We start from the raw sequence: 25068 nt of genomic DNA, 5'->3' as shown, positions 1-25068 counted from the left end.
TGATGATCTCTGATTGGCCAATCCTTACGTCCTTCCCCAGTTAATACAAGCCTCCTTGCCCGCCTCCCTGGGGAAGAGAGGCGGGACAAAGAAGCTCCGCCCCTTTCACGCCTATTCTCCCCGCCTTACTCGTTCAGCTTAACCCTGAGGGACGCCCGGCTCTTCCAATTGGTGGAGAGTTAGACACACCTTGTTTCTGATTGGTCAGTCCTCAGGAGGTGGACCAAACCGAGGGGAATAAGGAATCGAATGGCGAAAAGGAAAGTTAATCAGACACCGAGTCCCGCCTTCTGAGATTGATGGGTAACCTAGCAACGCAGGAACAGCTGTGGTAACCAAGGACAGAAAAACTTAAAGACCACCGAGCAGGTGAGTGATCATGTGGGGAAGGGCTGGAGATGATGGGGAGATGTTGAATGGGATCTAGTCCTCTTATCTTTTTGACACTCTGAGGAATCAGCATCCCGCCCCCCCTCCCCCCACCGCTAGCCCGTCCCCAGCTCAGGACCCTGATCTCCAGCCCCTGCCTCAGTCTGGACGTCCCTCTCGACCTTCTGCAAAGACGACTGGGCGTCCTCTTTGGTGTCTCTGCCTCTACTCTGCCCTTCCTCTTGTCCACTTCATGGTTCCACTTCCTCATCCGTAAAACGTGGATGATACTAGTCAAGTGGACTCACACCTAAGTTAAACTACTTTCAAGTTACACATAGGTGTTGGGGGTGAGAGAGTAGTTTTATAAGTCCCCTACCATTCTGTCAACAGCTTATAAATCCCAAGGTGAGCATGCAATGAGAGTGAGTGTTTAAATTATGTACCTTTGTACCAATGTTGGCCTTTTGTGCTATAATAACTTTAGACCTTAACTTCCATCACTGTCCTTAAAATATAATTTCATTTACATACTCAAGAGAAAGGGTTTGTTGCAAGGATTAACTAAAACAAAGTAGAATAGTTGTCGCCAGGGGCTGGGGGAGTGGGAAACGGGCAGTTATTACTTAATTGGTACAGAGTTTCAATTTGGGATGATGAAAAAGTTCTGGAAGGCAGATGGTGGTGATGGTTGCATATAGATATGAATGTAACAATTTAATGCCACTGAATTTTAAATGGTTACAGTGGTAAACTTTATGTTGCCTGCATGAGTGCTCAGTTGCTTCAATCAAAGTCGGTCGCTTCAGTTGTGTCTTGACTCTGCAAACCCTTGAACAGTAGCCCGCCAAGGCTCCTCTGTCCGTAAGATTTTCCGGGCAAGAATACCTAAGTGGACTGACATTCCCTCCTCTAGGGAATCTTCTCAACCCAGGACTCCAACCCGGTCTTCTGCACTGAAGGTGGATTCTTTACCCCTGAACTTATGTATATTTTAACACAGTAATAATTTTTCAAAGCAACTATAAAGCTAGACAAAACCATCTATTGCTAAATTAGCACTCTGAAAATCAGCCAAAGGCATACAACAAACTGAGAGCTTTTATTCATAAAACCACCAAACTTCAAGTTTGTTTTGTACTTACCTGGGACTTCTCTGATTTCCCCATACTCAGTTCTATCTGGCATAATAGTTCAACCAGGGCGGGTAGCCCCCTGAAAACCAAGAGCTTCACTGTCGCTGTCTGATGGGGCTCACTTGATTTGGAGGACTCTTGGCTAAAGTAGCAATCTTGGTGGGACGAGAACAGGGAACGCCAGCGGGTGTAGCCGTCCAAGGTTGTAGTTCTATTCGGCGCCAACAGTGCACTGAAAACTTGGAGTTCTGGGGAATGCGGCATCCATGCGGAACCTGATGAGCTCTGTCTTACCTTGACTGACTAGAGGTTATGCGCATGTGCAGCAGAGACCTGCTCCGGCCCAAGCGACTTAGAAATGCTTGGCCTTTGGAGCCTGGTGTAGACAGGTGTACTGAGTGCATAGGGTACTTGCCATCCAAGAATAGGAGCCTTACTGGTTCAAAGTTTGAGCACAACCCCTGACTGATTTTTGGCTGAATATTAAACTATGTGGATACATAGGTGACCCCTAGGAAGCCAAGTTTTAAAATAAAAATATGCAAAAAAAATTAAGCAGAGATATCAGTAGCTGCACACCATGGAGGAGACTGACTTGACAGATTTAGTCCAGGAAGTAAATTACCAAATGCCCAAGCAAAACAAAAACAGCAATCATTAGGAAAAAAAAAAAATACTGTGTTGCTACCAAAAAAAAATTTCCCTCTAAGATTTCCAGTGTTCAATAAAAATTGTGAGATGTGTGTAAACATACTCAGGGGAAAAATGCAGTCAATAGAAACAGTCTCTATGTGTCCCCAGATGTTGGTTTCAGCAGACAAAGACTTCAAAAAAGCTATTATAAATACGATCAAAGAACTAAAGGAAACCATGTTTAAATAACTGAAAGAAGACAAGATAACAATGACTATCAAATAGAAAATATTTAGTATCCCAGAATAGATTATGATAAATTAAGGTGTACATTAAAATCCCTAAATCGACCACTAAAAAAAAAAAAAAAAACCACTCAAAAAATATTTTAAAAATCAATGGAATAATTAAAAGAATGGACTAAAAACATTTAACACAATAAAAAGCATTCGGTAAATAGCATGGGGACAAAAAAGAAAAGGCATGAAATGCCAGAAGCCAGTGTGAGGAATCCTGCCCGTGACAAGGTCATGAGGAAGGAAGCTGACATACGCAAGGTCGTGATCAGACTTCAGAGTTCCCCCTGGCATTTCCTGAGCATGTACCCCCCAAAACCAAAAATCTGCCAGCCTTTGTACTCTGCTTTTCCACTTTTCTGATATTCTCTGGAAAAAAGTCAATTCAGGGCTTTAGTCTTCTGCATTTGAAAGGAATGTTTCAGTTAAACCCCCTCTGATTGCTCTCTAGCTTGCCTAACAGGTTCCCCAGACCTCTTGTGAATTGCTTACAGCCCCCCAACCGTGAGAGGCACAAGGCTTAGAAGCATCTTAAAGATACAGAGCCTTTTCTAAAGAGTTAAAAATTATATTGGTAGAGGGTTTTCGCTGTTGACTCAATGACTGCTGCCAGGCCTCCATATTGTTTATCTTTTAGGCACCTGGGAGGATATTAATCAATATAAATGGGATATGGAAAAAGATATATAGTAGTTCTGATGTTAGCAACACTAGACTTTTGAGTTAACTACTTCTCTTTGTTATATATCACTGCACTCCTCTTGTGTCCTTGCTATGTAAGAATGTAACTTTACTTAGTGCTTTCTGAGAGTGGCACCAAACCTTGGGAAGATCAACACAAATAAGTCTTCTGGTTGACAAACCCTTATCAGAAAAAAGGCTGTAAAATGTTAATTGGCCCTTTTTGGCCAGAAGATGATGTAAATCACCTAAGACTTGTGTATACAATTAGGTATGCAGAGAAAAAGCCTGGTTTTGATAAGAGTCTGGACTGCTAACACTGCATAATTTTGTATTACCCATTGATCCCTATGTACAATCAAAAAAGGTATAAAAGGCCTTTCTAGACAATAGGGGCTGGAGCCAGTCGCTGGACTGGTTTCCCCCGTGTCTCTCTCTCTCTCTTTTTCCTTTTCCTCTTTACTTTAATTTCAGGCTGAATTCCCATCTGGGGCGCAGAGGCTTGCCAAGTCTACTTACTTGCCCTGGCTGTTAAGACCCACGTGAAGGGAGCCTAAGGCAAGGCACCCTTAGATATTCAAGCGAGCGCCGGTGGCCCAACGTAGATGGTGCAAGTTCCTTGTCTGGAATTTTATTGGTCTTCCACGTAATCCAAGTTATTCAGCCCTCTTTCTCCACTTAATTTTCCTACTACACTGTTTCTTCCTAATCTAATCTTATATCAATCAATAAATAAGTTTTTCTCATGCCAACGCTGTCCACGCTTTGAATTCCCTGGATCCACCGGGGCTGGACCCCGGCAATGAAATAAATAAAAATTAGTAAATCAGCAGATGTAAATCCAACTATATGAATAATTTAATGTAAATTATTAAATGGAAAAAAACACTCCAATCAAAACAGAGGTTGCCAGACTAAGTTTAAAAAATGAGACTGAGGAATTCCTTGGCAGTCCTGTGGTTAGGACTCAGTGCTTTCACTGCCAAAGGTGCAGCTTCAATCCCCAGTCAAGGAGCTAAGCTGTGCGGCACAGTAAAAAAAAAAAAAAAGAGAAAGAAATGCTTCAAGATAAATAAATACATAAGTGAGACTGAAATATATTCTGCCTACAAGAAATTCATCTTAGATTAAAAGACACAGATAATAAAAAAAAATTGGACTCCATGCAAACAGTAACCATAATAAAGCTGGAAACACTAAACTGCTATCAGACAAAGTTGATTTTAAGACAAAAAGAAAATATTACTAGAACAAAGAGGGACCATTTGATATTGATAGGAAGGCTAATATACCAGGAAGATATAGCTGGACTGACCAAGAAAATAAAAGGCACAAATTGCCAAAATCAGAACTACAGAAACTTAAAGAATTATAAGGAATATGATGAAAAACTTCATGCCAAAAAAATAAGACAACTTAGATAAAATGAATGAATTCCTCAGTTCACTTCAGTCGCTCAGCTGTGTCTCTTTTCAGCCCCATGGACTGCAGCACGCCAGGCCTCCCTGTCCATCACCAACTCCCAGAGTTTACCCAAACTCATCTCCATTGGGTTGGTGATGCCATCCAACCATCTCATCCTCTGTTGTCCCCTTCTCCTCCCACCTTCAATCTTTCCCAGCATCAGGGTCTTTTCAAATGAGTCAGCTCTTCGAATCAGTTGGCCAAAGTATTGGAGTTTCAACTTCAACATCAGTCCTTCCAATGAACACTCAGGACTAGAAAGACAAATTATTAAAATCGACCCAAGAAGAAAGAGAAAATTTGAATAAACCTATAACAAGTAAACAGATTGAATTATAAATAGTCTTCCAGAATTACCTGGCAGTCCAGTGGTTAAGGCTTGGCGCTTTCACTGCTGTGGGCTCAGGTTTGATCCTTGGTTGGGGAACTAAGATCCCACCAGCTAGACGGTGCAGCCACAAAAAAAAGAATTAAGAACTGAATCTTTTCTCCCTACTCAATTGCTAAATTCCCTGCCTCTACATACTTCCCTTTCTCCCTGAGAGAAAACAGCTCTGGGCAGTGAGGCCAATGTATAACCTGATTTATCCCTCAACATATAATCATAATCATAATCACTCCACTTGAGAGAGAGCTTTTAACCCTCCAAAGGGCCTTCCCATCTGTTAAACCATCCTTCCTCAACCCAGTTCCCATTTGATGGCTATGACAGGTGTGTGTTCCCATGTGCAAAAGAGATAAGGGACTTGCCCAGACTTATTCCAAGAGCCCCTGGCGGGGGAGGATCCTGCACCCAGGGCTCCTAAGACCCAGCTGGTGAATCTGATCTTGATTCTGTAAGTGATGGTGGTTTGAGATGGCCCTCATCAGACAGAGTGGGCAAGGCATGAGCAAGCCTTCCTTTGAATCTGGATAGAGCACTGGACTTAGCATATGGGTGGGTAAGAGTTTTTTGGGGGAGCCAGGCCACTGTGGTCCAAACCAGTGGTTCTCAATGAGGAGCACCACACACCCACCCCACAGGACCATTGGGCAATGTCTGGAGATGTTGCATTTCCAACTGATTGGAGCTAATGGCAAGAGAAGGATGCTACTGGCATCAAGTGGGTAGAGGCCAGGAATGACGCTAAACATCCTACAACACACAGGACAGCCTCCACAACAATTATCTGACCCAAAATGACAATAGTGTGGAGACTGAACAACTCTGTTCTACACTGGTATTTTCACACAAGTGCTACACACATACACCGCCCCCCCCAACCTTTCCCCTTCAAGCCCTAGTTAGTGGAACTGAAAGCAAAAGGGATTAAAAATCAAGATCATTTGAAATACAGAACATCAGAGAATATTATCTCTTTGACCTTAGCTTTCAAATAATGGCACACATTATTTGTTCCGTCTGACTCTTTTTTGATCCCCTGGACTGTAGCCCACCAGGCTCATCTGTCTATGGAACTTTCCAGGCAAGAATACTGGAGTGGGTTGCCATTTCTTCCAAGAAATATTTCCAACCCAGGAACTGAACCTGCATCTCTGGCGTCTCCTGCATTTGTAGGCAGATTCTTTACCACGGAGCCACCAGGGAAGACCTTAGCAGCAGGTTATATCCTATGGCCAATCAAATGCCTTTAACATAAAATCTTTTGGGTGCAGGTCTTTTTTTTTAACCACAAGCCAGGCAAAGAAATACATTTTCCTCCTCAACCTGGCACATAGCACAAGCCTGTTTAAATACAAAAGGATACTTACTACATGCAGTGTGCTCTGATATTTTTTATTTCATTTATTTTTAATACTAGTCTCAGCAGCCAAACTGATTCCACCATTCACTAAAGGGTCACAGTTTTTAAAAGACTCTTCTGCAACATCTGTCAGTCAGGAAAAGCCAGTGTTTTGCATCTGATAAGATTATGATTTAAATGTATACATATATTTAAGTGGGGAAGTCTATTTTAGAAAAATCCAAATTCACTGCTAAGAAATTCTTCCTTCTGTCTGAAACAACCAAAGTGATACTACCCACAGTTGCAGAGAACCAGAAATAAACACTTTGACAGCTACATTGCCAAAAGAGGAATTAAAAATTGTGATGAATTAATTTGTAAGAGGGAAGAGCCTGGAAAATGGTGAGTGGTTTAAGCGGTCTCTGTCTTCCTCCATTACTTACAGAAAGTTGTGAATAATGCAGAAGCCTGCATAATTAAAAACAGAAATAGTAAAAAGGAGTAGAAAAATGGATCCATGCTGGCTGTTTATAAACCTTTCTGTGCAAAAACAAATATATATTATTTTGAGGAAAAACACACATTCTGTTTTAAGAAGTCTTCAAATGTCAATATTAAATCATATCATTTTGGAAGTCCACCTAAAAGCCCAACATGATTGAGTCCGGACTTCATGTCATGCTGACAACAGTTTTATCAAGCATGGCGTCTGTTATTATCCCCATGTCACAGGTGAAAGTGAAACTCTAGCTCAGTCATGTTTGACTCTTTGTGACCCCATGGACCATAAACCTGCCAGGCTCCTCTGTCCATGGAATTCTCCAGGCAAGAATACTGGAGTAGGTTGCCATTTCCTTCTCCAGGGGATCTTCCCAACCCAGGAATTGAACCCAGATCTCCTACATTGCAGGTGGACTCTTTACCATCTGAGCCACCAGGGAATGTCACAGTTGAGGAAGCCGAAGATGCTCAGAGACCTTAATAGACTTACCTAAAGCCACGGAGCAAGGAAGTGGTGATCCCCTAGGACTGAACTTCAAATTCGTCTATCATGGGAACCCCCAAACTTAATCACCATGCAGTGGGCTCATGTTTTCCTTTCCAGATTCAGAGATAAGGGCCCAGAAGGTTAAGTGAATTTGCCCAGGGCTATAGCCGTGGCCAGCAGCCATAGAGAGTTATTCATTATAAGCCTAACCAGCAGCTTGGAAATCTGTCCCGTGGAGCGCATTCCGTCCCAACCTCAGACACTATTCAGAGCCCTCTGTCTCCAAGGCCCAGGGTAACGCTGGAGCCTGCGGTCACAGAGCCATCTCCACTGATGAGATTCAGTCTGTTACTACCGCCAGTGTTCACGGCTCCACCTCCAGCCCAGGAATCTTCCGCAAGCCAGAAGCCATCCAGGGAACACAGGTTCTCAAAAAGGACAAGGGAGGACTGAGTAATCCTTCAAAAGTGGCCATAGGGGGACTTTCCCTTGCAAAAGAGTCGGCCACGACTGAGTGACTCAACAACAACAACTGCTTGCTAATCTTGCATTTTAAGGATAGCGTTCCAGTCTCAGACTCATCTTGCCTGGGTCCCAGTATCTAGCTGGAATGAAATAACATCAGGAGGTAGACATTGTCATCTTCTGTTTAATGAGTTGAAACAGATTTTCCAGTTACAGCAGAGATATAAAGTTTCCTTTTTAATGAGAAGTACTTAAGAATGAAAGTGTGCTTAAAGAAAATAACTGAGTGGATAATAGCACAACCTGGTCTAGAGATCTGGTAGAAATCACAAAGCTGACATTCCAGTGAGAGGGATTTGGGCGACACTGAGTTGGAACCAGCGGCCATGAGGATGTCTCTTGTTACCCATCACTGTGGCATCATGCTGACCTGTGGGCCCCGTGTCATCATCAGTTACATGGTGTGTCTTTGTAATTTGCCCATAATGCCTGTCTCCTGAGAAACCTGTATGCGCGTCAGGAAGCAACAGTCAGAACCCTCTAGGGAACAACTGACTGGTTCAGAATTGAGAAAGGAGTACCACAAGGCTGTTGTCACCCTGTTTATTTAACTTATACGCAGAGCACATCATGCAAAATGCAAGGCTGGATGAATCACACGCTACAATCAAGATTGCCAGGAAAAATATCAATAACCTCAGATATGCAGATGATACCATTCTAATGGCAGAAAGTGTTGATATCTGGCAGAAAACAACAAAATTCTGTAAAGCAATTATCCTCCAATTAAAAAATAAATTAATTTTTAAAAACTTAAAAAAAAAATAAAATGAAGAGGAACTAAAGTGCCTCTTGATGCAGGTGAAGGAGGAGAGTGAAAAAACCAGCTTAAAACTCAATATTAAAAAAACTAAGATCATGGCATCTGGGCCCATCACTTCACGGCAGATAGAAGGGGAAAAGGTGGAAGCAGTGAAAGATTTCCTCTTCTTGGGCTCTAAAATCACTGCAGATGGTACTCCAGCCATGAAATTAGAAGACCATTGCTTCTTGGCAGGAAAGCTTTGACAAATCTAGATAATGTGTTAAAAAGCAAAGATGTCACTTTGCCAACAGAAGTCTGTATAGTCAAGGCTATGGTTTTTCCAGCAGTCATGTATGGATATGAGAGCTAGACAATAAAGAAGGCAGAGCACCAAAGAACTGATGTTTTTGAATTGTAGTACTGGAGAAGACCCTTGAGAGTCCCTTGAACTACATGGAGAACAAACCAGTCAATCCTAAAGGAAATCAACTCTGAATATTCATTGAAAGGACTGATGCTGAAACTGAAGCTCCAATACTTTGACCACCTGATGTGAAGAGTTGACTCATTGGAAAAGACCCTGATGCTGAGTATGATTGAAGGCAGGAGAAGGGGATGACAGAGGATGAGATAGTTGGATGGCTTCACTGATTCAATGGACATGAACTTTGGCAACCTCCCGGAGATGGTGAGGGACAGGGAAGCCTGGCATAGTGCAGCCCATGGGGGTCTCGAACAGTTGAACATGACTTGGCAACTGAATCACAGCAGCAACAACAAAAATTTCCAAAGTATGTGATTGCTTGACTCCAAACTATAAAACCCAATGAGAGGTGATTCAAAGCTTACCCTGAGATGATTTAGTCTGTCTCCCTCACCTGCTTGTTTTTTTTTTTTTTTTTTCCGGCACTCAGCTTGTGGGATCTTAGTTCCCTGACCACTTATCAAACCCAGTCCCCTGGCTGTGCGAGCACTGAGTCCTCAACACTGGACTGCCAAGGAGTTCCTAAGAGTTAGTATTTAAATGGCATTCCTTAAAGTGAGATGCCCCTCATACCCACCCACACCCACACCCACACCCAGACACACACAAACACTCTGTCTCTCTCTCTCAAGCTTGTTTTTTCACATCCTTTGACTTCTCCATGGACTAGTGCTGGATTTGAGGGTACTTGTAGCTGCTGGATTTTCTTCTCCTTTTTCTCCCCAGGGGGAAACATACATAATTTACCTCAAACATTTTTTTTTTTAACTCAAAAATGTTCCGAGAGGGAATGTAATACAACATCCAACAAGCCCATTTGAATGAAAACGAGGTATAATTTGCATGATAAAGATATATTTCCATTTATAAAGTTCAGCAGCAGAATTAATGACAAATAAAGGGATGATCCAATTAAAGTCCCCCCTCCATTAACAGCAATGCTTCACTCTCAGGGCAGGAATCTTACAAGGAGAGGCTTGCGTTGGAAGCGATTTAAATATTAAGGTTGGTGGCATTAAAAAGGACATGAAGTGATCGCATTAGAATTCAAGGAAAAGAGATTCTCTAGTGATTTTTGTCATCAGAACTCAGACGCATTTCCCCCAGTCCCAGCGCCACTGGCTTTTTCTGGTTCACCCAAATGAGCTGTCAGGAACTGACGGGCATCATCATAATCAAAGAAAACAAGTTTGCCCTTTAAAGCAAAAGAGGTAATTTGGCTGAAAATGGGAACATTTTCTTCAACACTGCATTCAATGCCCTAAAAACTTCGGGCATTCTGATTTATGCTTGAGAGCTTGGGTGGACAATGGGGAGACGTGCCTTCATGAAACACTTTGTTTACATCCATCCTGTGGCTGGACGGGCCGGTGCAGATTTCCTTCATCCCCAGAGAGGCTGAGGACCCTCCACGGCCATCCCTAAAATGTTATTTTCAGGAGAAGCCTGAAGCAACTCACAAGATTTATTAAGGCGCAGGAAGCGGGTGGGAATCAAAGACAGGCAAGACAGAGCACCCCCCTCTCAGTCCAGTGTTTAAAACTCCGACTCCCAGTGCAGGGGACATGGGTTCAAAACCGACATGGGTCGGATCCCACATGCTGCATGGCGTGCAGCCAAAAAAAAGAAAAAAAAAAAAGTGAGAGAGAGAGAGGATTGAACATCTAGATACCTCCTTTTCAGCAAAGCAAAGAGTAAACAGAAAGAAGCGGAGGGAATCCAAGAAACAAGAAACACCTAAAGGGCCAGAGAATAGGAAGAAAGGCAGCCAGATCAGGTAATAAGCAACCGACAACACAACTTCATCCCCCTCTTCCATAGTTGCTGAACTTTCACGTGTGTCTGTTCCACATCCCAAACTAGGTTATAAACTCTGGGAGGACAAGAAATACCTTGCATCTTTTTTAACATCCCTGGGGGCTCAATAAATACCCAAATGGGTGACTACTCGGACGATCTTTCTTACCGGGAGCAGCAGCAGATGTAAGCAGACCAGTTAAAGAACTCTTTAATCACGAAGCAAGCACCATCAAGGGCCCTGCTCAGTGGCAGAGAGGCTGCTGAGGAGGAAACAGACTGGGAGCTCTCAAGGGTGAACACAGATAACTGGATGGTGCGTTGGATATGGGAGAGGAGGCAGAGTTCGGGTGGCACTCAGGTGTCTGGCTTGAGCAATTCAGATGGCAGAGTTGTTGACCATCCAGACAAGGGGTACTAGATGGACAAGGCGAGGAGTGGAGACGTGGTGGGGTCCATCTTCGACACGGTATGTTGGGAGGTCCAGCCGATCCCAGCCATCTGGATCTCCTGGGAGGGGCAGGGTGGTGGGAGATGCAGACTGAGAAACCACTGAAGTCCTGAACTTGGGACTTCGTTTTCCCCTAGATAATAATACTCATTATTTATCGAGCACTCACAATGTCCAGGATCTGTGCCAGAAACTTTCCCTGTGATGATCCCTGTCTAATGACTGAGGTAGCCCAGGCTTCAGTTCAGTTCAGTTCAGTTCAGTCACTCAGTCGTGTCCGACTCTTTGCGACCCCATGAATCACAGCACGCCAGGCCTCCTTGTCCATCACCAACTCCCAGAGTTCACTCAAACTCACGTCCATCGACTTGGTAATGCCATCCAGCCATCTCATCCTCTGTCATCCCCTTTTCCTCCTGCCCCCAATCCCTCCCAGCATCAGAGTCTTTTCCAGTGAGTCAACTCTTCGCATGAGGTGGCCAAAGTACTGGAGTTTCAGCTTTAGCATCATTCCTTCCAGGCTTAGTGGGATTAAATAACCAGCCCAGGGTCCCGCAGCGAGGATCTGAAACTCATATGGGGTTGCTGCAAAGCTTAGTACTCTTAGCCATCCGGCCATATAGGCAACACTGATGACCGATTTCTGAATGCCATCATAGGTATTTTTTTTTCCTGAAAGTCTTTTAAACTTTTAATTTTGTAGTAATTATAGATTTACAGAAAAATAGAAAAGATAATACAGAGAATTCCCCTGTAACCTTCATTCAGCTCCCCCAGATGTTAATATCTTACATAACCATGGTTTGTCAAAGCTAAGAAATTAAAATTATACAATGCTAGGAACTAAACTATTAACTTTATTTGGCTATCATAGGTTTTCCTACTAATGTCCTTTTTGTGATCCAGAAGCCACTTCACTATACACTGTTGCATCTAGCAAAACAGTTTTTCTTTTTTTTAAAAAAGTATTTATTTATTTGGCTGTATCAGGGCTTGGTTGTGACACACAGGATCTTCATCATGACACTCTGGCTTCTCTCTAGCTGTGACACGGGCTGAGTTGCCCCCTTGGCATGTGGGATCTTAGTTCCCCAACCAGGGATTCAACCTGAGTCCCTTGCATTGGAATGCGGATTTTTAACCACTGGACCCCCAGGGAAGTCCCTAAAACAGTATTTTTTTAAAAATATATAAAGATTGAAGTATACTTGACTTACAATATTTGTCAGTTTCAGGCATACAGTACGGTGGTTCAGTTTCATATATATACATATATGTACAACTTTTAAGATTTTTTTCCATTATGTTATTACAAGATATTGAATATAGTTCCCTGTGCTGTACAGTAAATCCTTGTTGTTTATCTATTTTATATACAGAAGTGTGGATCTGTAAATCCCATACTCCTAAATTATCCCCACCTCCTTCCCCTGTGATAAACGGAAGTTTGTTTTCTATGTCTGAGTCTGTTTCTGTAGCAAAACAGTTTTTTTAAGTTGTGCTTTGAAGTCACCGGTCATCCCCACCCCGATTTTTAAAATACATTTTTAAAAGCCAGGGCAGATACACTGTGCTTGTCCTCGTGGTGCTTGCTCTCAGCGCTATTACGTGCTTGTCTCTCTTCTGCTCTCTCTGGCTGTCCACCCCTGCTGGCTGCATTGCCCAGGCTCCCTTGTCAGCTGGTTTCCCCCTGAATTTGGTTAAGAGGAGGTGCTGGTGTTAGATTGGAAGGCTGGACGAAGGGAGGAACCAGATTTCTGCCCCTTCTCTCTGTTTTGGGCTGCATTTCCAGCAGAGGCCACAGCTCCTCTGGGGCTACCGTGACTCCTGGACAGGAAATGGCTGTGGCTCCAGCTTCCCCCAGGGGACCCTGATCCCCAGACCCGCCCCTCCTCCTCCTGCGGTGTGGCTTCCGGCCACTGCCAATCGCTGGGTAGCTTCCCGTTCCCCTCGTTGGCCACTCAGCTCTTCCATCACCCATGTCACTGGTGTGTGTGCTCAGTCATGTCCGACTCTTTCCAACTCCACAGACTGTAGCCCACCAGGTTCTTCTGTCTGTGGGGTTCTCCAGGCAAGAATACTGGAGTGGGCTGCCATGCCCTTCTCCAAGGGATCTTCCTGACCCAGGGATCCAAACCACGTCTCCACTGATGTCTCCACTGACGTTCCCACTGAGCCACCTGGGAAGCCCAGGGTGTGTTTAAATGCTTAGAATGATGTCTGTATTCCTGCTTGGCCCCTGCCTGACACATGTGCCTGAGACCCACCTCCTTATTTGGTCCCCTTACCCTTGGGGCCCTGACACTGTCACAGAGCTAAAAACTGCTTTCTGTGAGAAGTTCTGGGTCAAAGATGCAGAACATCTAAGGTGAACTCTCCACGTCAACAGTTTACAGCTGCTATGGCCACGCCAGCCATCCCGATGTCAGCGTGGCTCTGCTGACTGCCTTCTGCTTCCTTTTTCAGGGTGGCCAAACATAATCAAAGCAGGAGGCCCAGGGAGCCTACCCAAGTCTCAATCTGTCAGGGTGTGCAGAGGCAAAGCCCATAAAATGGCTCTGGACGTCCTAACCGTGGCCCCCCTCTACCAAGGTCTTGATATCAACAAAATAAGGCTGATAGCCCAGACAACCAAAAAGTCCACCACCCCGCCAAAAGCCCTGATCCCCGCCAAGACCAAACTCACCACCATCGAGACCAAGAGGATCATGTCCGTCCTGGACGAGACCATCCACAAGGTGGAGCTGGTGAGCCTGCTGTCCCACGCGGCGTCCGATTCCAAGACTTCGGAGGGGATGCTGGGGCCGGACATCGCGAAGGCAGTGAGGGAGCACGAGGACCTCTGCCAGACCTTCCTGGGCCGAGTCAGTTACCTGCAGGAGGAAGAAAGGAAACTGAAGGAGGCGGAAGAGTTCGAGGATGAAGCGTGGTTCCGAGAGCGCCTCTTCGCCATGGACGTGCAGAAATCCCAGCTCCCGCCGCTGATGCAGGGAATCAAAGAATCCACCAAGAACGTCGTAAGACTCCTGCTCAGTAACCCCCAGGCCGCCAGCCTGCTGCAGGCGCAGACCTTGGGCAGGAGCAAGGAAGCCCAGTGTTTTATCGATAGCCTGGTAGAACTCCGAGGTTTCCTGTTTGAGAAGTTACTCACCAGTCCCATGGAAGCCAGAGACAAGATCCAGTTCATCCAGGACATCACCCGACGGAATCGGAGGCACCAAGAGATCATCGACACGCTGGAAAATGAACTGGCCGCCTGTGTGAGGAACAGGAATGCGGAGGTATGAATACACGGTACTGCTCAGATTACAGCGGGAGCCCCGGGGAGAGGTCCCACGTCTTTTGGCAATTGAGGTTTCTTCCCTCCACGGTTTAAATAGTTGTTTTCATTCATTTGCTCCATAAATATTGTTTTGAGTACTCACCAGGTGCCAGGTCTTACAAATGATGAGTCCACATGGTCCCAGCCTCATGGAGTTCACGAGAGGGAAGGCAGGTCTTAAAGAGCTGATTTATTTACAGTCTTGAGAAGTACAAGAAAGGGTTAAGTACAAGGTGCGATAAGAGAGTGTTATAGGAGACCTGAACTTGGAACTCAGAGAGGTGGAAGCCATGACTTGAAGAATGAGAGGGTGTAAACCAGGTGGGTGAAATAGAGAGGGACCTTTCAGGCCAGGGCTGGGTAATAGGCATTTAAGACTTTGCTGAGAGATCACCTTTGAGGTGATCTTTGGAATGTGATCTTTGTCCTGAGAGCAGGTGAGAGGGGTGGAAGTTCTAGAACAATTTTTAAGAGAGAAAAGGTAACACGATCCCAACCTAATAACCATCTGGGGACACCTACTGTGTTATTTTATTTTAAAAATTATTTTTGTTCATTTATTTTTGACGACCTGAGCTTGGTCTTCGTTGCTGCCTGCGGGCTTTCTCTGATTGCAGTGAGCCAGGGCTGTCCTCTATTTGTGGTGCGGCAGCTTCTCATTGTGCTGTCTTCTCTTGTGAAGAACAAACTCCAGAGCATAGGCTGGGAAGCTGTGGCGCTCGGGCTCAGCTGCCCCACAGCATGTGGGATCTTCCCAGACCAGGGATCAAACACATGTCCCCTACATTGGCAGGCTGATTCTTCACCACTGGACCACCAGGGAAGTCCTATGTGTTATTTTTTTACATACATTTTCTCACCAACATCTTACAAAGTCCCTGGAGATGATGTATAAGTATAGGTTTAGCTGCTAAAACAAAGAGACCCCAAATAATAGGGGCTTAGTCAAGCTGGAGATGGATTTCTGTTTAACAGAGAGCCGGCACGGAAGTTCTGCTTCTTAAACTTGTCAGGGGCCCAGGTTCCTTCTGGCTGGCTTCTCTGACATCCCCCACATGAGACTTCAAACCGTGGACCCAACACGCTGTTCCAGCTTCCCCCAGTCATATTGTCATTGGTTCAGCCAGCAGAAAAGAGGAAAGCAGAGAAGGGGGCTTTGACCTGCTTTTTTGGGCCGCTGCCTGGAATCAGTTCTTAGCCAGTGCTAGAGATGCTGGGAAAGTGGTCTGTAGCTGGGGCCAGGCTCCCAGCAAAACATTTTGCTCTACAGCCTTGCCAGGGAGAGCAGGTCCTGGGGGACAGCTGCTACCTTTTCATCGCCCTGCGATAGATGAGAGATCAAGGCCACTCTCCCTCCCTGGCGCACTGGTTTCCTGACTTGGTCCTGTTCGGCATTCCCTAGGGCTTGTTGATGACTACTGGTGTGATGATTTGATTGGGGTCTGGGTCCCCCACAAGAGGACAAGGACCTCGTCTCTCTCAGCTCCCCACTGTGTCCCCAGCAGACCTGGCATGAAAAGCAGGCATGCTGATTATTTGGTGAGTGCAGAGATGACAGGCTCCCAGGAGCTCAGTCAGAGGAGGTCACTCAGAGGTTGGAGGGGTGACTTAGGGACAGAGACAGGACCCCACCCTCCCAAGTGTCTTTGCTGATCTCATTCCGGTGGTAGAAAACAACTTGGGGCTGCCAAGGTGGACAGATCTGGGTGGGCAAATTTCATTTCTGCCAGGTGGGCAAATTTCATCAGGTCATCGGATCTCAGTGTAAAATGAGGGGGTGACACCAATTAGGCAGGCTTCAGGGGTCCACACGAGAAGCTCTGACTCCTCATAGCATTGCCTGCCTTCAAACCCAGCACCTGAAGGTTGAAGAGTTGCCCACAGGACAGGCTGGCCTCAAACCCCCTCCCCAGCCCCACCTGCCACTCCCTGAGTCCAGGAAGTGAGCTCAGACCCACTTCCGCCCCCCTGCCAGCCACCCCCCAGCCCAAGGCTGCCGGCCTGAGCCAGCCACAGCACCGGTGTGTTCAGAGGGAAACTCTCGCGCTTGTGATCAGCCTTTGGAGCTTATTTACAGAACAGCCCAACTCCCCCGCCCCCAACCCTAATTCCTGTTTCAGAACCCACTGCGGGGAGGAGCCAAGCCAGGCCCTCAAGGGGAGAACCGGTGGCATTCCCTGTGCTGGGTGTTTATCTCACACCTTCATGCATCACGCCAGGTATCTCTGCCAACTGGGTACTTCCCATTGCGCCTCAGGCAGGAGCATGGAGCTGTCTCAGGCACGCTGAGCCCTTGGCTCATGCCAGGAAACAGAGGGTGGTGGCCACAGACGTGGGCTCCAGATGGAACAGACCCAGCTTCAAATTCCAGTTAAGCTGCGCAACCCCAGACAGACTCAACCCCTCCATTTTCTCGTCTCTAGGCAGGCGGTTCCGTCTTCATCCTGGGCCAGGGGAAAGATGGGGAGACATAATAATGCCCCCCCACCTCCGAGAGCTGCAGGCACGCCAGCCTCTCCTGCCACGGAGACCCACGATGGTGGGCGGTATCCTCCAGAGTCTCTCCTCTTTCCGGTCCAGGTGGAGAAGGAGAACTTTGTGGTCCAAGAGCTGAAAAACCACCTGCACCAGGTGCTCAGGTTCTCGGAGAACAGCCTCCTGCGCACCAAGCAGGAGGCGGAGAAGCAGCAGAAGGCGGACTTCCGGGCCTCACAGGCCAGGGTGGCCGCGGTCCAGCAGGAGATCCTGGTGCTGCAGTCGCAGTTCCACAACCTGGTCATGGAGAACCGGGACACAGAGCAGGCGCTGAGGAAGGTGCCCTGGGGAGGGGGGACGCGGGCAGGGGGGCCACCAGGGCAGGGGGAGGGCAGAGGAGCCGGGGGGCACTGGGGGCAGAGACATGGGGTCCCACTACATGCCAGCTCTGTGATCTCGAGCAAGCTCCCAAGCTCCTCTGAGCCCCACAAGGAGGAGGAGGACACCCACCTACCCATCCTGCAAAGGAAATGAAGGCACCCGGAAACCTCTGGCAAATCCCTCAGCCCCCTCCAAGTCTTAGTTTTCATATCTTGAAGACGATCACGATTGAATAGGCCTCAATGAGTTATTACGAGAACTAGATGAGATGGTGGGTGGAGAGCTGGTGCCTAGTAGGTGCTCAATAAGTATCCTTTCTTCATCCGCCTTCTCCCTCATCTCAGCCAGGCCCCAGGCCCCACAGGCACCCCACAAGCACCAGTTTGCTGTGGACTCCCTTTCCACACCACGGGCACGCTTGCTATCACTTGTCCTCACTTTGTTTTCATTTCACAACTCTTTGGAGAATCTGCTGGAAGCCCTGGGCCTCTCCCCCATGAAAAGGCACAGGTGCCCCTGCACACAGGGGTGGGCAATTCTTGGGTCACAGGCTCCCTGAAGCCAGCCTGTGCATGGTGCGCAAGTTAAGAACTTTTGCACTATAAGGACTGTGTGCTTAGTCACTCAGTTATGTCGGACTCTTCGCAAGCCCATGGACTGTAGCCCGCCAGGCTCCTCTGTCCATGGGATTTTCTAGGCAAGAATACTGGAGAATACTGTCCATTTCCTTCTCCAGAGGATCTTCCCAACCCAGGGTTCGAACCTGGGTCTCCTACATTACAGGCAGATTCTTTACCATCTGAGCTACCAGGGAAACCCGTAAGAACTAAGGAGCCGATTTTTAAAAATTGAGGTGAAATTCACATAACAAAACATATAACCATTTTATTCAGTGGCACTTAGTATTCACAGTGTTGTACAACCACAACCTCTCTCTAGTTCCAAAACACTTCCATCACCCCCAAACAAACCTGGTACTCATTAAGCAGTTTCTCACCCACTCCCCTTCCCCCAGCCCCTGAAAACCACTAATCTACTTTCTGTCTCCTTGGATTTGCCTATTCTGGACTCTTCATGTAAATGGAATCATCAAATATATGGTCTTTCTAGCATCTCCTTTTCAAGGTCTGCCCACATAACATCTGCCAACACTTCACTCCTTTTTATGGCAGAATAACATTGCAGAATTCCAAAGAATAGCAAGGAGAGATAAGAAAGCCTTCCTCAATGATCAGTGCAAAGAAATAGAGGAAAACAATAAAATGGGAAATACTAGAGATTTCCTCAAGAAAATTAGAGATACCAAGGGAACATTTCATGCAAAGATGGGCTCAATAAAGGACAGAAATGGTATGGACCTAACAGAAGCAGAAGCTATTAAGAAGAGGTGGCAAGAATACACAGAACTGTACAAAAAAGATCTTCACGACCCAGATGATCACGATGGTGTGATCACTCACCTAGAGCCAGACATCCTGGAATGTGAAGTCAAGTGGGCCTTAGAAAGCATCACTATGAACAAAGCTAGTGGAGGTGATAGAATTCCAGTTGAGCTATTTCAAATCCTAAAAGATGATGCTGTGAAAGTACTGCACTCAATATGCCAGCAAATCTGGAAAACTTAGCAGTGGCCACAGGACAGGAAAAGGTCAGTTTTCATCCCAATCCCAAAGAAAGGCAATTCCAAAGAATGTTCAAAATACCGCACAATTGCACTCATCTCACATGCTAATAAATTAATGCTCAAAATTCTCCAAGCCAGGCTTCAACAGTATCTGAACTGTGAACTTCTAGATATTCAAGCTGGATTTAGAAAAGGCAGAGGAACCAGAGGTCAAATTGCCAACATCTGCTGGATCATGGAAAAAGCAAGAGAGTTCCAGAAAAACATCTATTTCTGCTTTATTGACTATTCCAAAGCCTTTGACTGTGTGGATCACAACAAACTGTGGAAAATTCTGAAAGAGATGGGAATACCATACCACCTGACCTGCCTCTTGAGAAACCTGTATGCAGGTTAGGAAGCAACAGTTAGAACTGGATATGGAACAACAGACTGGTTCCAAATAGGGAAAGGAGTATGTTAAGGCTGTATATTGTCACCCTGCTTGTTTAACTTATGTGCAGAGTACATCATGAGAAACACTGGGCTGGATGAAGCACAGGCTGGAATTAAGATTGCTGGGAGAAATATCAATAACCTCACATATACAGATGACACCATCCTTATGGCAGAAAGTGAAGAAGAACTAAAGAGCCTTTTGATGAAAGTGAAAGAGGAGAGTGAAAAAGTTGGCTTAAAGCTCAACTTTCAGAAAACTAAGATCATGGCATCCGGTCCCATCACTTCATGGCAAGTAGATGGGGAAATGATGGAAACAGTGACTGACTATTTTTTTGGCCTCCAAAATCACTGCAGATGGTGACTGCAGCCATGAAATTAAAAGACGCTTACTCCTTGGAAGGAAGGTTATGACCAACCTAGACAGCATATTAAAAAGCAGAGACATTACTTTGCCAACAAAGGTCTGTCTAGTCAAGGCTATGATTTTTCCAGTAGTCATGTATGGATGTGAGAGTTAGACTATAAAAGAAAGCTGAACGCTGAAGAGTTGATGCTTTTGAACTGTGGTGTTGGAGAAGACTCTTGAGAGTCCCTTGGACTGCAAGGAGATCCAACCAGTCTATCCTAAAGGAGATCAGTCCTAGGTGTTCATTGGAAGGACTGATGTTGAAGCTGAAACTCCAATACTTTGGGCACCTGATGTGAAGAACTGACTCATTGGAAAAGACCCTGATGCTGGGAAACTTTGAAGGCGGGAGAAGGGGACAACAGAGGATGAGATGGTTGGATGGCATCACAGACTCAATGGAGATGAGTTTGAGTAAACTCTGGGAGTTGGTGATGGACATGGAGGCTTGGCGTGCTGCAGTCCATGGGGTTGCAAAGAGTTGGACTGAGTGACTGAACTGAACTGAACATTCCATTGTATGTACAGGAGCTGATCTTTTAAAGACAAAATTAGAGCACATTCCTCCGCTGGGTCTAAATCCATGCAACAGCAAGCGTCCCCTCCCCCTTACACTAGAAACCAAACTCCTCCCGCTGCAGACCCTCGTGCGACATAGCTTCTCACTCTGAACTCACTGGGACCATGCTCACCCGTGGCCATGCCATCCCAGCCACACAGGCTCAGGTGCCTATTCTTTAAACATCACGAACTTGTTCCCAGCTCAGGGCCTTTGCACCTGCTGCTCCATCTGCCTAGAATGTTCTGGAGCCAGACAGCTGGCTTCACATCCGAGCTCTGACCACCCATCAGTTCCGTGGTCTTGGGTCCAGTGAGTCAGTACTCCTGATCTTCCGTGCCCTCATCTGTGAAATGGAGAACCTACCTTGTAGTGTGGATTCAAGTAGGCGAGGCATGACATACTGCCTGCTGACACAGAGCAGCCTCGGTGCCGTTCATTGTTACTATAGGTCCATCAAACAATGACTAATTGAATTTTCTTTTTTTTTTTTTTTTCAGAAAAAATATAAAGTGGAAACGGAAATTGAGAACTGGATCCAGAAATACGATTCGGAGATGAGTGAAAAGCAGGTATTTGTCTGCCTAATTCTGTCTCAAGTGTGTTTCCCAAGACCTTCTAGGAATCGGGGTGAGGGGGCAGGGGAAGAGAAGCCCTCAGATGGTCCATGGTCTACGCCCAGTTCTGGGCCTCCCCAGAGTGACTTCCCTGTCCCTTCCTTAGGCTCAAGGGTTTGTCTAGCCTGGGGCAGTGAGGGCAGCAGTGGCAAAGGAAGGAAACGGAAGCTGCCAGCCACTAAGTGGCGTTTGACACCAGATCCAAAGATCTCGGTTCCATCTAGGGTCAACATCCCAGGCTCCCTGTCCCCTCCTGTTCAGCTCCCTCCAGCAGCCCCGCCAGCCAGGACTCATCGGTGCTGGATTCAAGTACGAGTTCACCTCCACCACTTCACTCAGTTACCCGGGAACTTTCCACCAAGTGCTTGAGATGGGCCGGGTGCCAGCCTCCAGCAGTGAAGAAAGTGCCCATTGTCACCTGGAGGTTCCACTCTAGTGGCACTTATGTCCCTGTGTGACCTTAAGCAAGGGACTTGACCTTGGATTGTGCATGTGATCAACATAAGCAGTAACACCCAGGCCAGGACCATGGTGGGGATTCATTGAGGCTCGTACAACACAGGATCTGGCCTGAAGCAGGTGCTCAGGGGACAGCAGCCTATAAAACAGGGAGGCCCTGAGGCCTCCATGCAGCTCTGTGCTGACATCAGTGGCCCAGAGCCCAGAGCCCCAACTTTGGGGCCACGAAGGCCTGGTGAGCACTGGAGAGGACCTCAGCCTCTGAGTGGCCTAATGTCAGGCGTGCTGTCAAGAGTAGGGCAACTTGGGGTCTGTCTGATCCCCAGCGCTCTAGGAAGGGGGAGACTGGAGGCTGTGCTCATTTCTCTGTTCCCAGTGAGGGTGGTGGGTTAATGATGGCAAAGACAGAGTCCACTTAGCTCTGCCTCCTCTGGAAGTACTGTGCTTCTAATAGATACTTGGTGGGAAAGAGGGAGGGAGGAAGATAGGTGTGAATTACAGCAGGAGAGCCTATGGTTAGAGGTAGGGAAGAACTGTGGGGTTCCATCACCCAAGGAAGGTCCTCTCTGGGTATCTTTGTGACACGGACCACGTTGATGGCAGCAGCTGGCATTTTTTTAAACGTCCCCACTGTGTGCCTGGCGTCACCATCTAGGACGTTGCATCCAGCCCAACATTTAATCAGGGAAATAGTTCCCATCCCTGCTCCTGGATTTGGAATTGTCCCCACGTTTCAGATGAGGAAAAAGGGAAGGCTTGGAACAAGGTGAAGCCCCTCAAGATGTGGCCAAGCTGAGATTAGAAGCCCAGTAGGCCCAGCTCACAAGCTGGGTGTTTTCCTCACTCCAGAAATTATTTAAGCCGGGCGTCACACCGCAAGCTGGGGATGGACCGCCATCACCTCTCCCCTTCCCATCCGGGCCTGGGATGCAGACAAGCTTAGCATTGGCGGCCATGGCTGGGGGCGGCAGCACCTGCAGGGAGGCGGGGAGCCTGCGCACAAGTGGGTGGAGACGGGAGCTCTGAGCCTGGGGGTGGCCCACCCGCTCCCTGCCTCTCGCCCCAGGACGAGTACGAGGAGCTGGACATCATCCACAAAGAGGAGCAGCTCCAGCTGGAGGAGCTGAAGAAGCGGTACGACGTGCTGGTGGAAGAGTTCTCCCAGATCCAGGCCGAGCGCGAGATCTTGGCCAAGAAGAGGCTAGAGGACGAGCAGGAGATGGTGCGCATGGTGCGGGCCGCCACTCTCATCCAGGCCCTGTGGAAGGGCTACCTGGTCCGCTCCATGCTCAAGTCCAAGAAGAAGAAGCGGGGCAAGGGCAAAGGAGAGAAGGAGAAAGGCAAGGGCAAAAGAAAGGGCAAGAAGTAAATCTTCCCTTCGCGCTCGCCATAATCTAACCTCTCACTCGAGAGCCTGCCTGGGAAGCCCCTGGGATGGGGAGCCCCGTGGTTTATGATTTTAACGCTTTTTCAAAATTAAAAACCATTGTCAAGCACAGCCTACAGATAAACTTCATTTTCCCTGGGGCCCCTGGGTGGTGTGTCCACGCTGCAGATGCTTTGTCCATTGTCGGGGGCGGGGGGAGGGGGCGGAGAGGCGGTGGGGAACACCCCGGGCTGCACCCCTCTCTCCTGCCCACCCCGGTCCCAGACCGGAAGTTGCCATGACTGCGACGGACACATCACTGGCCAGGACAGCTGGGTGTGGGTCATAGCCGCCCCCAAAGGCAGGCGGGGCGAACAGAGAATTCTTAGAGGTACAGGGAGGGTTTCGGGCTGCCCTCAGTCCCTGCTCTGGGAATTACTTTGTTTACAACTTTGCCCCCATTTAAAACTGTGAAAGTGCAGGGTCAAAAACCTGCAACCTCACATTGGCCTTATTTGGTATCTGGGGGGGGGGTGAACAATGTATTTTTTAATTCACTTCTGGCATTAAAAAAAAAAAAACAACAACAAGAAAAAAACACCAGAGGCTATTGCTTAGAAATGCCTTTTCTGGGGGAAAAAAAAAAAAATCTCAGCATCCAGATAGCTTGGGGATGGGCAGCAGCGCCCCCTATAGATGCCCATAGATGGCAGAGACAGGTTGCCCCAGTCCCCACCACTCCCAAATGTCTTCCAGCCCTCACCGCCTCAGGGTCAGTTGCCTCTTTTCATCATACTTGGGCAGTCGCTTCCCTTTTTTTTTTTAGTACAGTTTGGAGGAAAGAGTTACTTGTGGCCAATGTCTGTTAAAACATAGGGGGAGGGGATGAAGGCAAATTAGAGTTTTAAGTAAAACTGACGAGAGGAGGGTACTAATTCTGTTAGAGTTCAAGGAAATTTAAACATCCACGTTTAAAATGCTGTGTTTGTGCTGAGAGCGCAGCTTGCTGGCTTCCCTCATGCCCCACCCGACTTGCGTAAGCATCTGTACATGCGCCCCTGGTCCTAGTCACCGTCGGCTCCTCCCATAGTTCCCCAGGAGTGTATGCTCATCTTTTCCCCCAGTGTAGAGGTATAGAACCCAAGATGTGGCCTCCAGCTGGCCTGTCTGGAATATCCGTGCCTCTTGGAGGTGTGTCATGGGAAAATGGGCACAAGGAGAGGCCCGAAGCCTGGCCTCCACCCAACCCACTGGGATGCTGCGATTCTGGGTGCAACTCCATCAGGGCGAAGGCGTTGCTGTTCTTCCTAAGGGGCCTGACCCAGGACAGTGCAGAGCAGGGAAAGGTGGGCCCTGACCAGTTAGGGCTCCATCCTGAATGCTCTCCAGGTGCCATGTGTAATTTTGTATTCTTGCTGTAATTTTGTATTCTTATTCAATTTGGCAAAGTCCAATAATTGTGGATTTCGCTTTTTGTTTTTAAGAGCTTTGGTGTTGTAGTTCAGTTGCTAAGTCGTGTCCAACTCTTTGTGACCCCATGGACAGCAGCACGCCAGCCTTCCCTGTCCATCACCAACTCCTGAAGCTTGCTCAAACTCATGTCCATTGAGTAGGTGATGCCACCCAACCAACTCACCCTCCATTGCTCTCTTCTCCTGCCTTCAGTCTTTCCCAGCATCAGGGTCTTTTCCAATGAGTCAGCTCTTCGTATCAGGTGGACAACGCATTGGAGTTCCAACTTCAACATCAGTCCTTCCAATGAATAGTCAGGATTGATTTCCTTTAGGATTGACTGGTTTGATCTCCTTGCAGTCCAAGGGACTCTCAAGAGTCTTCTCCAACACCACAGTTGAAAAGCATCAGTTTTTCGGTGCTCAGCTTTCTTTATAGTCCAATTCTCACATCCATACATGACTGCTGGAAAAACCATAGCTTTGACTAGATGGACATTTGTTGGCAAAGTGATGTCTCTCCTTTTTAATATGCTGTCTAGGTTTGTCATAACTTTTCTTCCAAGGAGCAGCTTGTTTCTTCTAATCCTTTAATTTCATGGCTGCAGTCACTGTCTAAAGTGATCCTGGAGCCCAAGAAAATAAAATCTGTCACTGCTTCCACTTTTCCC

At 47.0% G+C, this 25068-nt stretch overlaps 1 protein-coding gene across 4 annotated transcripts; it reads left to right on the top strand.

Annotated features, from left to right (window-relative positions):
* The first annotated feature begins 69 nt into the window (after window positions 1–69).
* On the top strand, window positions 70–23078 carry IQCD (IQ motif containing D). Of its 4 annotated transcripts, none has more exons than XM_069558062.1 (5): window positions 70–369; window positions 13763–14577; window positions 17199–17432; window positions 21005–21076; window positions 22647–23078. In XM_069558062.1, the coding sequence occupies exons 2-5, from the start codon at window positions 13849–13851 to the stop codon at window positions 22947–22949; spliced, it is 1338 nt and encodes a 445-aa protein (XP_069414163.1). In that variant the 5' UTR covers window positions 70–369; window positions 13763–13848; the 3' UTR covers window positions 22950–23078. The 4 variants fall into 4 exon arrangements, with proteins under 4 accessions (XP_069414163.1, XP_069414165.1, XP_069414162.1 ...); XM_069558061.1 differs by lacking the exon at window positions 70–369 and adding an exon at window positions 9285–9355; XM_069558064.1 differs by lacking the exon at window positions 17199–17432 and having other exon boundaries at window positions 73–369.
* The last annotated feature ends 1990 nt before the right edge of the window (window positions 23079–25068 follow it).

This window comes from Ovis canadensis, chromosome 17 (genome assembly GCF_042477335.2).
Source record: "Ovis canadensis isolate MfBH-ARS-UI-01 breed Bighorn chromosome 17, ARS-UI_OviCan_v2, whole genome shotgun sequence".
Taxonomy (NCBI): domain Eukaryota; kingdom Metazoa; phylum Chordata; class Mammalia; order Artiodactyla; family Bovidae; genus Ovis; species Ovis canadensis.
Note: the sequence above shows the minus strand (reverse complement) of the source record. Positions and strands in the feature narration are given on the sequence as shown.